Source organism: Bacillus rossius, chromosome 2, assembly GCF_032445375.1.
Source record: "Bacillus rossius redtenbacheri isolate Brsri chromosome 2, Brsri_v3, whole genome shotgun sequence".
Classification (NCBI taxonomy): Eukaryota; Metazoa; Arthropoda; class Insecta; order Phasmatodea; family Bacillidae; genus Bacillus; species Bacillus rossius.
In genome coordinates this window covers 7,537,053-7,554,910 of record NC_086331.1, presented here as the reverse complement: position 1 = coordinate 7,554,910, position 17,858 = coordinate 7,537,053, and the positions used below count along the sequence as shown (strand labels likewise).

The 17,858-nt window shown below is 36.4% G+C and overlaps 1 protein-coding gene across 4 annotated transcripts in view; it reads right to left on the bottom strand.

Annotated features, from left to right (window-relative positions):
• Positions 1-17,858, bottom strand: part of LOC134529066 (dihydropyrimidinase) — a 187,795-nt gene that overhangs the window by 9,350 nt on the left and 160,587 nt on the right. For all 4 annotated transcript variants that reach the window (XM_063362773.1, XM_063362771.1, XM_063362772.1 and 1 more), the window contains one exon: positions 6,230-6,437. In XM_063362773.1, coding sequence (XP_063218843.1) covers positions 6,230-6,437 — 208 coding nt within the window. The remainder of the gene's footprint in view (positions 1-6,229; positions 6,438-17,858) is intronic.

The window sequence follows — 17,858 nt, the reverse complement described above, 5'->3', positions numbered from 1 at the left end:
TTCCAACTAATTCCTTCCATGGAATTCTCTTTGTTCTGTCTATGTGTTTAACATTTGACATCGGCTGATTTTGGCTTGTATTCTGTTGCTTGTGTATTTATCTTCCTTGTTCATTCTTGTGGTTTCTCAATGACAATGGCGTAAGTCCATGAAAATCTTCTAAAACAAGTTTCCCCATTGCAAGATAACTGTATTTTAATAACATATGGCAATTAGATGTGTATTCGTGTGTTTATAATGTAGTTGTTATGATTATTTTTCATTTAGATAGTATGAATTGGTTTTTTTGATGGTCAGGGAACAAATGTATTCTCGGTAGGAGGGAGCACAGCGTTTGCGAGACTAAATGAATGGGAGAGTGTGCAAGAGTAGCTGCACAAAGACACCAGGAGAGTGTCTCACGGACCAGGCGACAAGTGTGTGTGAGAACTGGACAGTCGTTGGCAAATGTGTCAACGAGAAAGTGGTGCAAATGTCCAAGGCCCAGGATGGTCTCGGCGGGCCGTAGTCACAGAATGGTTCATTTGAGTCTGACAATAAAGTTACAGGATTTCACTCACGAGGAAGTCATGAGGTGGATGTGCCATGAATAGGGACCGGAAAAATTTGCGGGTTCAATGACCTGCAGGATGAACTCCATAGTTCTACGGACACTCGGTCAAATGTCACCCACTCATTGGCTTCTGTCTTGTGAGACGTCCCAATGTAGCAGCCTGTGATTTGATAACGCTTTGCTCAGGCGTTTCTCATTGGCCCAGAGTCATCCAGGTGAGTTGTGAGCCAATGGCAGAGGCCGCACTGAGGTATAACTATTTGTATTTTAGCCTAACGCGAAATGAATTCGCGAATTTTTCCGGTCTCTAGCCATGAAGCATCTGTGACTATGACAGCTTGGTGATGCCTGAGTAACCTGTTGAGTTGCCCTAGCACGTTGGAAGAGGCAAAGTTCAGTTCTGGGGCATCACAATGCTGGTAGAAATGTCACGATAATACGAAGACTCCAAAGCAGCCCTGTTTTATGAAACAGTCAGCTTGATGGGTGTAAGTGTCCAGCTTGCATTCAGGAGGAAATTACATCACTGAGGTGAGCTATGAAATAATCTAAGCAGGTCAGAACTCTCAATACCAACTGGGGAAAAAATAAATAAAATAATCTGTATTAGTTTCGCACCTTGATTAGGTTGTATAATTTTTTATGGTAGTAAAGGGTATCTTGGTAAATGTTAATCAAATAGTATGTTCAAAGGTAAATTTTCCTAGTGTTGCTGTACATAAAAGTTTCACCAGCACTGAAGTAATTCTTAAATATTTAAATAATTTTTGCTTATGTCAAAACCTTTGTTACGAGCTAATGTACAGTATAGTCCTGCTAACCTGAACTCCGCTCAACCAGATATACGGATAATCCAGATGAAAAAAAAATGTTTTGTTTTATAAATCCTACATCACTTGGTAGGTTAAAAATTTAGGTCTACATATAAAGTAGCATTAGAACTAAAACTAAGCTGTAGGAAAAGTTGCATTTATGAAGACAGTAAAAACATTATTTACCCATTTAAAACATGTAATGCAATCATGCATTTTAAGGCAAAAATTTAATTTAATTCGGACTTTCAGAGATCTGAACAGGGTCCAGTCCCATTGAGTTCGAATAAGCGGGACACTACTGTAATTAAAAGTTTTACTGTATTGACGAAAGCGTAACGTGGTCTTTGAAAGCCACCAAAATCTATCAATCAGTATTTATTTCAAACAGGGAAACTTCATCTGTCCTATATTTAATTCAAAACATATCTCTCTTTAAGATTATGATCAAACAAAAGAATTATGAGAGAATGGTCTGAAATATGACTTACTAACACAAAAACATCAGTTGAAAATGTTGACATTTAGGCATTTTTAAAATGGCCAAGAATGTTTTGTAATTTTCTTAACGTCACAAGGCAAAACTTGCTTGCGGAACTTAGTTTTTTCCTGCCGTTTCAAGGCTTTACTAAGTACGTCAACATAAATCTACATGACGTGGAATTGTTTGCTTGTTTCAATACTTAGCCCATAGTCAATAATTCTGAGCCACTTGCGAGTTTGAATTTTATGTTGATAAATACATACAAATTCTTGCAGGATAGAGTCTGCGATTATTTATTTTCAAGATGCCAAAAGATTTTTGTGGTTGAAAATACTTTAAAGAAATAATAAACCAAAACCGCTAGGAAATGTCTTATAACTGTTATAAAAAAAATTTGTGTAAAATGTGTGATGCGTTGTTGTGATGGCCATGGAGTATTTCCTGAAATATTTTTGTATGAATGCCAGCTTGAAAACATCTTGGTGGGTACAAAAAAATGACTGCAAATACTGTTCATTCAGGCTTTATTTATTACAACTGCTCACACCAACTTGCAGGTGAGCTCCTCAGCAGCTGTGGCCTCATCTGGCAGCAGTTGAGTAACAACGGGAAGCCTAAGATGTACATCAAGTTCTGTCCCTGCCCGAACATGCCCAAATATTCACTTTCGGCCAACCTCGGGTTTATTTGTGTATATTTATATTTCTCTGTTTATTTTAATGTAGCTTTACTAACCTAACTAACCATCCATAGTGTTTTAAAGTGTTTTAATGTAGCTAATCTAACCGACCACTTTTAATATTTGAATTCATTTTTCCTGCGCAAAAATAAAACAAATCCTGAGGCTGGCCGAAGGTGAATATTGGGGCGTGTTCGGGCAGGGACAGAACTTGATGTACATCTTAGGCTTCTCAACAACAGGTGAGGCCTGACGCTAACAGCACTCCAGCCAACAGCGAGAAAAAAAAAAAAAAAAAGCTTAACTGCTTGGTGACATCCAGCGCAGGTCAAATAGCAAAAGTACACACACACGTATGTGCAGTCATATACCTTGTATCTAAATTATTAATGCCTACTTGTACTATCCAAAATGTTAACTACTTTTAACAATAAACTACTAGTAGATCTACAGTTAGTAAATATCTCAGTACACTCACAGACCACTTGATACGACTTACACTTGCTTTCACTGTTAACGTGTGAATTTTCATAAATGAAAGAAAACAAGTAGGAAAATCTATAAGTTTACAGCTGTAGCATTCCAATATTGTGCTCAATAACTCCTGATTACCAAATGATTTCTATTTCAAAATATTTTTAACCTGTTTTTGAACTAATTTTTGTCACACGTAGCTTTTAAACAAACTATTAAGGATGGTGCTGCACAGACTCAAGTCTCATGAACCATTCTTGCCCATGCACCTATTAAGTGGAGTGCAGTATCGCAAAGTGCTGTCAAAGTACCTACCACCATGGCCCAAGTGAGGTGTTTCAACTGTTCATGGGAACTGAAACTTTTCTTTCATCAAAAATATCTGTTTGTAAGCGTAAATATTTAAAGTAATTTGTAACTGGTGAATAAAAATGCTAGTACCATTTGGTAATTGTTTCTCATTGCATACCCAGTTGTATTTAACAAAAAAATATTAAAATAAATAAAGGAATTGGATAGTTTGTGATACCAAGCTGTATAATTACCCAAATATATTTTATTTTGAAAATATGTATAAAAATTTGAAGGACACTGTTCCAGGGAAAAATTGTTCTGTTTAACATAGGTATCCAACTGTTTTTTAATGTAAAATATTATAGTAAAGTAAGCAGTTGAATGTATATATGATTTGAATCTGTTAAGTTACCAAAATATTTTTGATTTTTAAGATACTCATTATAAAGTTTTGATACGAATTTGACATGCCATAAGGTACATTGCCCCCGGGAACAACTGTTCAATGTAACGTATCCATTGGTATTTTAACGTAAAATATTAAAATTAATTAAGCAGTGGAATGTGTTTGTAATGAGAAACTGTACTATAACCAAAATATATTTAATTTTGAAAATGTGAATTACAAAACTTTGATTTAAACTGGATATGCAATGTGGAACAATTACCTAACAGAACTTAAAATGTACTACACACGTTCCCTATCGTAATAAATTTTTTTTTAATAATAACTTATATGGTTCAGGCAGTTTTACAGTTTTCACATGATCGGTGCATGAAAATAAGTCATTATGTCCAAGTCAACGATAATTTGGATAGGTATGTTGCAGAAGGATGTAAACTTATCAGAGCTACCAAGAGGCCTACCAAACACAGGTTGATATAAAAAGGACATCAGAAACACTGCTGTGTCCACTTTAAAAGAGAGCGCATTGTGCATTGTAACTGGGAACTAGTATTTAACAGAGAGTGGAGACCTGCTGGCTCTGCAACAAACTGGTTTGCACGACTACGCAATGAACTTCTACTCTTGGAAAACAAGGCACATGCTTCTGAGCAGTTTACCTTACTGCCCAGTCCACTGCTGTTAAAACTTAGGGTTTCATTTATGCTAAGTTCAGGATGACTGGCGGTTAAAACTTGTCTGGGATGCTTTTCCACATGCCATTAACTAGTTTATTTATATATCGGGCCATATATTTTTTTTAATATATGTTCATCGCCATATTTATAAGAAAGGTGGTAGCAAGAATATGGAACTGCCAGCACTTAGAAAACAATTTTAATAAGAAGAAATTTCTTAAACTTTTATAACTGCTAACTGTGACACATTGTTTGCCAAATTCCAATAATTAAGTGAATACTAAACAATTATTTTCTTCAAACGAATTAACAAACAGAGCTGGTGGGCAGGAAAAGGAATTTTGGTTTGGAATGATTTTGGGCGGGAAAAAAATTCCTGCTGGAAACGGAATGGGATTGGGTATTGCCTGAGGTTACGAATTTCAAAAATTTGTACACCTTAGCAAATGAAAAAATGTGCCATTTTTATTATTTAGGCCCAAGTTTAGTGATTATAAATTTATATAAACGTGTAACTTTAATGGACCACAAACTACAACAAAATAAGGCTAAATAAATTTAATTTGATAACTGTAGAATTTAAAAATAAGTTTTATTTGAGAAATAGTGGTGTAATTAGCTCATATTTACACTTTTAATTCTAATTTTTCACTTGTTCTAGTTATTTATGGCAGTCATGTACCCTTTTGGCAATATTTTACACATATTTAAAGTGAATTTATACCTGAGTCTGGCATTTTTATTTATTTTTACATTTGTTAATTTTTCGCAAGTTTCAATGTCTATAGCGTTGTAGATACATACATCAAGTAAGCTACAACTGTTTGAACATGGTGATACATTGATCATACACATTGATTTCAGCATTTTTGCTAGTATCATGTTCACATCTTCATCATATAATAACAGTTCCCATCTTTTTTATTGTTATAGTCCAAGGTCTTACACATGTTTGTTATGTTTTTGGCAGATACCAGTACGTGATATGAAACAAATGAATATTGTTTCTTATACATTTAATATGTCAAATAGTCCATATTTTCAATAGTATAAGCAATTTGTTCCACTACTGTTTTGAAACAGAGGTCAAATAAATTATGATGATTTATATATGTTTCAAAAGCTGGATAGAATACTTGTTTGAAATTGTGCCTGTGAATGTTTTTTATGCCACCGTTTATAGTTTTTATTTTAAATTACCGAAAATTGTGTGTTTTCGATCACTTGCATGCATTGACTTAGGTAAAAGTACAGTGCTTTCTTTGAAAATAGTTGATTAGCAACTATATTAGCACATGGACTGTATATTACAACAGTAAAATAAGTAATTTCCCACCAGACATTTCTGGGATAAACTGTTCCCGGTTTTCCCCAAAAATCAGGATCCAGCTCAGCTCTTATTACTAGCACTTAACTGATTCGTCTCACATTACCAAGGATTTCTTACTAAATAATATAGAAAAAATGATGTCAGTTCTAAAAGTTTAAACTACAAACACATCATCTTTTTAAAGATGTAGTAAATTATTTAAAACCTACGTAGGCATAGCATAGATTTGTTTGAAATCAAAAAATCTTGTTTCAGGCAAACATGCAAATCAGCTACAATTAAAAATACAGCAAGCAAAAGCACTATAATAAATTATCACAGTTAGTAAGCTGCTACTTGACATACACAACACCAAAATAAAATAAAATTTACCAAAATACAGTGTAAAATGACAAAACACAATGTTAAAAAAAGCCTCGCTTTAAATTAAAAATTCCCCAAAGGTCACAGCCACCACCAGGTTGTTACTAACTGTAAAATGACTACACCATTGATTTTTCAGCCATGCGAGAAAGCTTACCACTAATAGAAAATGTGGAATCTTGCAAATTTCGCTGTCCTTTGCTTGATGGACAATAATTTGACTCAGTACTGGCTGGAGAGACTGGAGAACTTTCTCTTGGCGATCTCTCCGTGACTGGAGCCGCAGCATCATTGAGGTGGCCACCGTTTTGTTCACCGTTTGTTTGAATCTCGGGCACGGGAGTCACCTGTTCCCGTTTCTTATCCTACACACCAAGTGCAGCACAAGATACCAGGATACACTCCACACAAACACAAACTCACACCAGCAGCAAGCAAACAAGCAACAATCCCAGCAGAAAATAATCAAATATTGGCACTAACTTTCACATTAAATTTTGCGTGGAGAAAGTAAAAGTTTTCCACCAGCGTTAAATACCCACTTCCTTTAGCTCTTGTTTGAATTTTGCAGCAACTAGCAAATAATATAACAAGAAGCAATGACTAGAGACCTGCAAAATTCGCGGTTTCGATGGCCTTCAGGATAGACTGCACATACCCCTGTACACTCGGGCAAATAACGCAAGTTCATCGGCTGCCGACTTGTAAGTCGTCTCAGCTTGTTTGTCTGTGATTCGATTCTTCTTTGGTTGAGGGTTTGTAACTGGTTGAGATTCGTACAGATGAACAGTAAGCCAATAGCAAAATTATCTAAGAGGTATATGTGTTTGAATTCTAGCCTATAACCGAATGAATCCGCGAATTTTGCAGGTCTCTAGCAATGACATGACAACTGCGTTTTGTCTGCTGCACACCCGAGTCAGCAACCTGACAGCTGAGGAAGGAGTTCCAGTCGATGCACCCCAAGTGTGAAGTCACGTGAATAAAGGAGAACAGGGCAGCAACAGAGCTGCGACCCACACAAACCTGAGAGGGCCTCGTGCTCCCCAAGGGCTTGTCCCAGACCAGTACAGGGGCCGGCAGACTTCCCACTGAGATCAGCCAAATAGTCAGTCAACGGACTCTCCCAATTGTTTAGAGACGCAACATGTACTTTCTCTGCATCTGCGTGGAATTTTAAGACGATAAAAAAAAATTACATAAAACAAAAAAATTATTTTATTTGCAAATTTAACATGAAGTCTTAAAAATAATGACTGCTTAGGAGAAAAAAATGTTAATGTAAAAAAATATGTTGGTCATTGGTAGAGCTTCAATGATAAAAAAAATGTTTGTCTGTAAAGTCAGTTTACGGACGATAGTTGAACGTGACGACGTCATAACAAAACTTTGATGAAATGATTGCATGTACTTTTATGAATAAAATTGGATCATTTTTATTGAATTATCACTATTTTGTATGGATACAATGAAGGAGTGAAATGAAATCTACAATTTAATTGATAAATTTACTTTTATTTGCACTCATTAATTCAAATATGTTTATAACTTTAACGAAGAGATTATTTTAACTATAACTTTTATACACATTTGCTATTTAACTTCTTCCAATCTGTGTTATTCTGTTAAGGATAGGACAATGATAGGAAAAGTAGGAAACGAATGGGAGTGTTTCAAGTTTAATGTGCCTCGAAAAAGTCAAATCAATGGTTGTTCCAATCGAGTGGAAGAGAGATAGATGCGGCGCAAGCGTACAATGAGCGTAACGGGACACAGCGTAATGGGACAATGTGCGTTACGGGACCCTTTTTCGTGCGTGCAGCCGGCGTTCATCGATTGATTAGACGTCACGTCAAAAATATATTTTAATTATTTAATTATTAAAATAAAAAAAGCACCTGGGCGAGTGTGGAGGTAGGGTGAGAGAGCACAGGTTGAGGACATGCACTGTGATTGTGCCGTTTGAATTTCTGCAGTGAGTTGTAGAGCCGTAAACTTCTGTGAAAAGAGCCGCAGTCTGCCGACCCCTGCCCTAGACCAATCACGGTCCGTAGCGCTGAGCGTGCAGGTGGACTTGCACTAATACTTAGAGACCTGAAAAATTCTCGGGTTCATTACGTGCTATGCTAAAATTCAAATATGTATACCTTAGTGCTGCTTCTGCCATTGGTCCACTGTTAATCTGGAGGACTGAGGGCCAATTAGAGACCCTCACTCATAGAAGTGTCGAATCACAGACCACCCAGTCGTGACGACTCAAAAGTCAGCAGCCAATGAACAGTTGGCATTTGCCCGAGTGTGTAAAGGATATTGGAGTCTATCCTAAAGGTCAATGAACCCGCAAATTTTTCCTGTCTCCATGCGTGACAGAAGTGAAACTTCTTGCTTATTATTACATTGTCAGGTCGCAGTTCAAATATGTGTGTGTGTGTGTGTGTGTGTGTATGTATATATATGTGTGTGTGTGTGTGTGTGTGTGTGTGTGTGTGTGTGTGTATACACACACACACACACACTATGGGTAGGTACCGGAAAAATTCGCGGGTCAAATGACCTGTAGGATGAACTCCATAGTTCTACGTACACTCTGTCAAATGCCACCCTCTCATTGGCTGCTGTCTTGTGAGACGTCCCATCGCAGCAGCCTGTGATTCGATAAAGCTTTGGTCAGGTGTTTCTCATTGGCCCAGAGTCATCCAGGTGAGTTGTGAGCCAATAGCAGAGGCGGCACTGAGGTATAACGATTTGTATTTTAGCCTATCGCGAAATGAATTCGCCGAATTTTTCCTGTCTCCACTAATACTGCAATTAAGAGTGCTTAACGGTTTAGCTCCGGTAACGATTTCAAGTGTCACCAGCACTCGTGGATCAAGACTTAGGTAGCGCATGGCACAAGCACAAAGGAATGTTGTGTGATTCTTCGAGAAGTCAGCCTCCCGACAAGGAAGTGATTGTGTAGTGGATTAGTGGATGCATCCTGTGAAGGTGATATAGCATTGCCTGTGTTGCACCAATCACTTGGGTTTTGAAAAAACTAATCTCGATGAGTACCTCATCACCAATGCTATAAGTACTACGGATTTTCAGAAATTATTACTGATTTAGATGTCCAGTTACAGAACTACGGAGTGTTATGTATTTATAAAGAAAACAGAGAAATTTAAGGACATCTCAAAATCAGCTTTACGTACCATAAATATGACTCAAGTATATCTTGTAATATGAATCCAGAAACTTATTTTAGTTTTTTAAGTGAAAAGTGAAACTTCTTTATTGAGGGGGCAACAATTTTCCAGCGATACGAAAATGCCGACCGCACGAGGGGAATAGCTAGGTACGTGGTGGGGGAACCGGTAGAGGAGGAGAGTGCGTCAGCGGCGACACCACTCCAATGCATGCGCTAGCGGTCGAATGGGAAGACGGCAAAAGGAAGGGGGGATAGGTACGTAGCATAGCATGCTGTATGCTAGTTGTAACGGCCGGAAGGGGAGACGGTAGGGGAGAGGCAGAAGTGACGCAGCAGTGATGTTACGGAATTCTCGTAATGCTGCTTGTGTCTGTCTACTCTTTAGTTTTCATGACGGCTGACAATTGACGGTGCCTTATTTCTTTTATTTAATTTAAAGAATCTACAATTTATTTATTCGTGTGGAAAAGGTAGTTTTCATTTGTGCAAATGAGTTCATAATTATCATTCATTTTTATAAGAATAGTTTGATCGAAAATGAAAATAATATATCTCTATGTATACCTAAAAGACAAGAAGTTTCACTTATGTCGTACGCAGGCTCCATGTACACAATTTTTTAAAAATTATTTAGTGTTTTGCTAATCTGTGTAAATTTAAATTATTTGATGTTTGGATAATCTGAGTACTATATTGAAGCAGTGTGAGTTATTTTTTAGTGTCTGGTAACCAAAGTAAACTTCATAGCATTTTTTTTTTTTAGCACTTGTTGAATTTTATGTGTAAATGTGGTTACTAATGGGTGTGCCTGGAAGCTGGGAACACTGCTAATCACTTCACCAAGGTTCAATAATGAACATGGTATAATCTTGCAAATTATTATACAGCATGCTACAATCTGAAAGGTCGCAAATTGCTTGTGACATTAAATGGATGATATAATGAATGAATGAGTAAAAATAAATGAATGAATGGAGGAATGACTAATGAATGAATGAATGTCTACAAGCCACCCTGAAATGTAAATCCATCAGTGCCAAGCATCTCCCAGGCTCAAAAACCACACCTAGAACATTGAGCCAATATATAATGGTGGACCTTTTGTGCATGTGTATCCAGTGGTGTAGCCAGGATGTGTATGGGGGGTGTTAAGAAGCATGCCCCCCCTCCCCCCGTATTAAAGCGGGGGTCCGGGGGTCCTCCCCCGGGAAAATTTGGATTTTAAAGTGTAAAATAGTGCTATTTTAGCAGTTTTTGGTACTTAAATTTAAATATTGTACGCCCCTGTGTGTATCTATCTCCATCTAACAATCGGTGATGTCACTCTTGGAGATATTTTGATTGTGTTTTTATAAAGAAATGTACCTTAAACTATGTGTACGTTTTGTTCAAATAGTAATTATGTCAATTAGTTGTAGTTTATAATAGTTTGTCTTTCATTAAAAATAAAGTAGTAGAAACACTTGCTACCTATGGTTAGTTTAATTTTTTTCATTTGCACCTACATAAGTCTTTATATTGAAATTCATATTGAGATTTTTTCAAGCCAATTAAAAATAAAACCCATATTTTAAGATTGTGCTTTTACAAAAAGTAAATTATGCCTACACATTTAAGCCTACTGAACAAAACCACATCTTCTTAAAATCAGGTGCTGTCAAAAAAAATTTCATCTGACCACTCATTGATCAGTTTATCATTTTTAAATTTATCTACTTGTTTGCTCCAATACACTCTACTGTGTTGAGACCTGATTTTTAAAGGTACTGTATTACTGTATTGAATTCCCTTTGGTTTATATTACTTATGTCTGGGCATGTATAATATAATTTGGCATGTCGTATTATGAACCACGATAAAAACCGGTGCTATATTAACACTAATATTTTCTGCAGTAGCTCCAAAACGTGACATGGTGTGCAGACGGTGATAAATTTCACCCCCAAACAGGCAAGCCTGTATACTAAGGTATGATGAATATGAAAGTGATGAGTGATGCTAAAAGAAATGCACAATGTGTATGGTGTCCTATTCCATCATGCATATCCTCCGGAAAATATTACAAAGGTTCTATACTTCCACTGCTTGGAGCCACATCTTTTTTAAAAAAAAAAAAAAAAAAACACACGAGCTAAGCTTTAAGATTAGTTCGTCCACTTAAACACCAGTGAATTATTTTTCCAAAACAATTCATGATAAAATTTGTTAATTATTTTAATGGTGTTCTGTGTTTACATTGTGCATGTGGAGAAATGAGATAATTGTTTAACCCTGTTTAGCTTGAAAAATATTGTGATAAAGCTAACCTACTTTTTTTTTTACTATATACGCAGATCTATCACCAAAAAAAAACAAAAACAAATTGGCAATCAAATGATTAAGTTCAAAACTTGAGATAGTAAGTTATTAATGTTTTCACAGAAAAACATTTATACTACAAAATCTTGAAAATTGATCTACAAAGTATTAGCGATATTTTGTGAATTTAATGTCCATACGTAAGTTTCTTTGTTTTTAAGCAAGACTTCAATGTTTCACAGACAAAGGAAGGAACGCTGAACCAATTACACATACAATGAAGCACTTGAGCACTAGGTGAAGAAACAAAGTGCATGATAGTTACCACCAAACCTTCAGACATTAATGGAAGGTAATATAGCCAATTCCAAATGAAGCAAAGCATTTTCTATCTAAAAGAGATCTCAAAAAAAGTAAACTGCTACTTTAATAGTCACCTCATAATATTCTAAATAGAAAAGGAAATTACTGTGTGTTTGTCAACCTAGTTTACAGGTACGTAAAGTAATATATCAGCATATCATAAGTCAATAAACAAATGGCAGCGACTGGAGTTTACAGAAAACAACATTACAGTCAAATTAACTTCAAAGGCAGCAAATAGACAAAGATTACTAAATGAAAGTAATTTTAAAAAATTGTATTGACTAAATACAGTATCTTGTATATTTTAAACATTATGACTGAAACAAATCCTAAAAGTAGTTAAACTAGTCAAAATCCAACTGTATGGGTGATAATTTATAGATTATGACATCATTTAAACACCAAAAAAATACTTAAAAGTGCTGTGAAAAAAATTACATTTTCTAGCAACAGATTAAATTCAATCAATCATATTAATCATATCTTATACCCTGAGTCATTATTATTTGTAATTAAAGCAATATTGTTTACTGTATCATTAAATACAGGGTGCGGCGCGTCACGAGGTGAGATGTGGTCGGGAGAGGGTGGGGAGGGTCTCGTTCGAAAGGGCAGTCCATGAGTTGTTGTCACCCGCCTGGTCAGTTGCTGTCATGCGCTGGACCAACGAGTAGCGCGCGTTTGCCGTCGAGGCTTACTTTTCTAATGGGAAGCCTTCTTTTCACAGACGAGAGAGCCAAACGCCCGATCGTGCATCTTCGGTTTTTTTTTTTTTGTTCATTGCAAAAGGTTAGGTTAGCTATGTTGTATTAAGTAATAATATACTAACAACCCGTAATCTTGTACATACAATATTTATTAAGTCCTCTCGTCATCTTACATGATTTATCACTGTAGAACCTGTGTACCAACATTACCACTGTCCAATCAACATTACCAACACACAACACATACCAACATTACTAACACATCAAGCTACATTATAAATACTTTAAAACATTGTGGACGGTTGATTTGGTTAGGATAGCTACATTAAAGATACTGTGAAATCATGTAAACGGTTTCCTAGCCCTGGATAGCTACATATTAAAAAGTTATTTGCTAAGCAACCATAAAATGATTTTACAGTATTTTTAATGTAGCTATACTTACCTAATATAACCAACCATCCACAATGTTTTAAAGTATTTATAATGTAGCTAACCTATCCTAATCGACAGCAAAATTTAATGCCCCACCGGTTTATACAATGAGATAGAACGGAAAAAAAAGTGAGCATGAATTTCGGGGAACTTCAGGTATGGCTCTCTCGTGTGTGAAATGAAGGCTTCCCTTTTCTAATGGTCGTTCCATTATCGCCACTCAACGAGCGTTCCGTATTCAGTTCATTTTCATCCTGCAGGCCCAGTTCCTGGTCGGCAATCGATTGTTGCTTGGGTGGACACATTCAGGGCGAGTGGAAGTGTGGTGAAAAGTGGGACAGGCGGTCCGCGGACCGTCACTGCCCCTGAAAACATTGGGAGAGTGAGGCAGTCATTTTTGTGCTCTCCACGGCGTTCAGCACATAAAGACGCTGCTGCTCTGGGTATTTCGGACCGCAGTGTGAGACGAATTCTTCATAATGAACTGAACTTTCATCCCTACAAAATGGTTGTGACACAAGTGCTCGGTGAACGCGATTTTATTGCTCGCCGAAATGAAATGCTCGTGAAAACTTGCCTCATGATTAGAGACCTGTAAAATTTGCGATTTCAAATCCCTAAAGGATAGACTCCATGATGCTCTATGCACTCGTGCAAATTACATCTGCTGATTGGTTACAGACTCGTAACACCTGTTGACTGGATGATCGTGATTCGCTAATTATTCTGTTAAAGATTTTTCATTGGCCCAGAGTCCTTCAGATAAACTGTGGCCCAATCACTGAAGCAAAATAATGTCAAAAGTATTTGGACTCTATCCTATCGCGAAATGAATCCGCAAATTTTACAGGTCTCTACTCATGATGCACTCGTGTTCTTCAGTGATAAGGCTCACTTTCACATTTCGGGCAGTGTAAACAAGCAACAAACACATGCGTTATTAGAGGGATAACGATCCGCGTGAACTTCATTAGCGGCCACTTCACTGTGAACGAGTGACTGTGTGGTGTGCAGTGTCAAGAGTGGGGATAACATCTTATAAATCGATGAACGCCGGCTGCACGCACAAAAAATTGTCACGTTCCGCCTGCGTCAAGTGTGCAAGAAACCACAGTGCGAGAAAATCTTCTATAACATCAAACAGGTTAAGGCGGGCTTTTTAACTAATTATTCTTGATTATATTTAAACAAATTATTTAATTTAAATTTGCAAAAACTGTAAATAATATTTGAAAAATAAAAAGTATGCAATTTTTCATCAATGTTTTCTTATGAAGTTAACACGTAAAATTATCGTCCGTAAACCGACTTTACAGACAACCCCTCCTATTTTTTTGAGGAAAATGAACGTGCAGTCACGGTGACTGCAGCTTGTTACACACAAATGATAGAAGGATTTTGTCTGCCTGCACTCGCAGAAATGAATGTTGGGGACGTCTGGTTTCAACAGCATTTAGCCACGGCACACACCACACGATGTTCAATGGAACTTTTTAATCAACATTTCGCAGAGCGCCTTATCTCATTGAGAGGCTTCCTTGTTTGGTCCGCCCGTTCCCCCGATTTGGCTCCGTGTGACTTTTTTTATGGGGTTATCTGAAACCAATTGTTTACAATGACTGTCCAAGGACCCTATCTCATCTGAAAAACAACATACGCCAAGCTATAGCCAACATACCCGTCAATATGCTTGAAAGAGTTGCACAGAACTTCAGAAATCGGGTAACTCAATGCATTGACAATGTAGGCCATCATTTGATGGATGTCATCTTTAAAACTATATAATGGAAAAATTTTAGGTGATACATATTACAAGAAAAATTAAATTATAATGATATATCTACTATTTTATTTTTTATTGGCCTTTCAAATCAGCAAGTTTGCACGCCGCTCCCTATAATACCTTTTTCTGTACGTTTCATCAAAATAAGTGACTATTTGTTGGGACACAAATATGGAAGCCTTTTATTTGCATAATACTAGGATGTGTAGGTATGAAGGGGATTCTTATACCATCAGCTATTTTACACATTTAAGGCCCAATAACAAGAGACAACTAAACCCAGGATCATGATTATTTTATTTAACAAAAAACCAGTTAATATGTACATTTATTTACTAATATTGAGTGATAACCTGCACTTAAAATTTGTTATAGAGTGAAAATTGTCAAAAAAATATACCTGAGTAAATTGAAGAACAATTTTACTGAATGCTTGGTTTAAATATGTTTACATCTTAGGGTAAAGTCTTTTAATGTCTCTGGAAAAGCCTACCAGAAAAATTTGCTGAACATTTATGAGTCAATTTACTATAAACAAAAAACAAAAAAAAATAACTATATGATAGACAGTTTTAAATTAATGTGCAAAATATAAGCACAATTTACTTAAAAAGAAGAACAACAATATTAAAAATGTGTTGCATGCACGCAAGTATCTGCTGAAGCAAAAAATGTGTGATCTAAAACATATGTGTATTGCAAATTGTATAAAGCTCAACGAACATATATAAAATTCAATAAAAACTTGCAGAAAGCATAACTTGCTACAGTCAAGCACAGCCAACTGCAAAGAATTGAGCACTTAAAAGTCAGACTGAGGTACACAATTTCAATATTTCCAAATCCTGAACATCATCATAAAAAAAAATATTTTACCTTGTGCTTGTAAGCTTTGATTGGTTTAACTAAGTAGATTAATGTATTGATAACAAATGATGAACCATCAGTAGGGACTGGAAAAATTCGCGGTTCCAGTGACCTCTAGGATAGACTCCATAATCCCGTACATTCCCTGGAAAATGCCACCTACCCATTGGCTACTGACTTGTGAAACCTGTCAAATGGGATGCTTGCGGTTCGATACTTCTGTGGTTGAAGGTTTTTCGTTGGCTCAGATTCCTTCAGATAAACTGTGAGCCAATAACAGAAGCAATATGAAAGTAAATGCGTTTCAATTCTAGCATAACAAGAAATGAATCCGCGAATTTTTCCTGTCTCTAACCATCAGAGATAAAAACATTGAAATTCCTCCGCACTGAAAATGGCTGCAGTATAAAATAAATACACTGCAATAATATGAAATAATTTTTACTGTTTAAGATGTAACCAGAATCATTTTGCTACTATTTTGCTATCGCTGGGAATTTCATTGTGAGATAGAAGGTCGGGCGCGGATTTGGGTGCCACCACGTGGGATAGGCTCGTGGACCCAGCGTGGGACTCCTTCCCTGAGCCGTGACGTTGTCTGTGTGAGGCTAGACTCGATTCCTTTATACGTGACTGAAGCTCATCCTGTTTTGACCTTACCGAGTAGAGACCTGCAAAATTAGCAATTTCGATGGCCTTCAGGATAGACTGCACATACCCCTGTACACTCGGGCAAATAACGCAAGTTCATTGGCTGCCGACTTGTAAGTCGTCTCAGCTGGTTTGTCTGTGATTCGATCCTTCTTTGGTTGAGGGTTTATAACTGGTTGAGATTCGTCCAGATGAACATTAAGCCAATAGCAAAATTATCTAAGGGATGTATGTGTTTGAATTCTAGCCTATGAATCCGTGAATTTTGCAGGTCTCTATTACCGAGGTAGTTTGTCGGTGGGCTCTTGGGGCGTCCCACATGCCCGTTGTGCAATACCAGGTACCCGCATGGACGAGCGAAGACGAAACACAAGAAAGACATTACTCAATTTACTATACGTCACGGCGTCCTGGGCTTCTCATACATTAAAACAACACAGTTACGCAGATGAAATGCCTACAGGCCAGAATATGTGCTCTGCACATGATAGCGCTGTTTGGATGCTAACCAGTGAATAATACATATCAGTATTTTGCTCTGTAGATAAATCACTGTTAATGAATAAATGGCAAAAATTAGAAAAATAAACCACACCAAAAGGGTTTATTTGGCTTTGAAATTTTATTAAATGGACCGTACAGTCAGGGTTCTACAGAAATATACCTAATGTATATATTTAGGATATTTTAAGCTACACCTATGGACATCATATAACTGTATACGGAGGATTTCCTGGGGGGCTATTTCGAAGGTTAACCTGAGAATATTCAAAAATTTCTGTAATGCATGTATACAAACTTAGTATGTCACAATGATTACAAGGAATTGCAGGCATGTAACATAAAAATTCAGGATATCCTACAGATATCATGTTCATTTGATTTTTTTGATGGAAGTACTTAAAAGTTTCCTGAAATTATTTTATTTCGGAATGATGGTTAAATTAACACTCAAAATAACACACAGGAATGCCAAATATTTCATCTTCTGAAACTGTCATACTAAATATGCTCACTAAGACAACTGAGACAAAACATTTAATAAAACCAGCTAAAATATTCATAAGGGTAGGTGGACATCCAACTATAACAACTAAGCTTCTTTACCTTTAATAAATTATAGTGCCATAAAACGGGGCAAATAGGATCAGAGTGGTGAATAGGATCAAAAGTTTGTAACATTATATTTTGAAACATGATATAGCAGAAAATAATTATACATAGAACTATGTTTAATAACTATCATTAGAACATTAAAACAATATAAAATTCTTTTCTGCTTTATTATGTTGCAAAATATATTGTTACAAACATTTGATCCTATTCGCCCCAATTAACGGTAGGGCAACAAAAACTTGGCATGCAAAAATATTATTTATTATAAGCTTAACAAACTCATTCCAATCACCTATTTGGTACCATGGAAATAAATGAACACCAAAAATTGAATATATTCTATGAATTTTAATACACATCATAATTTTATATTATT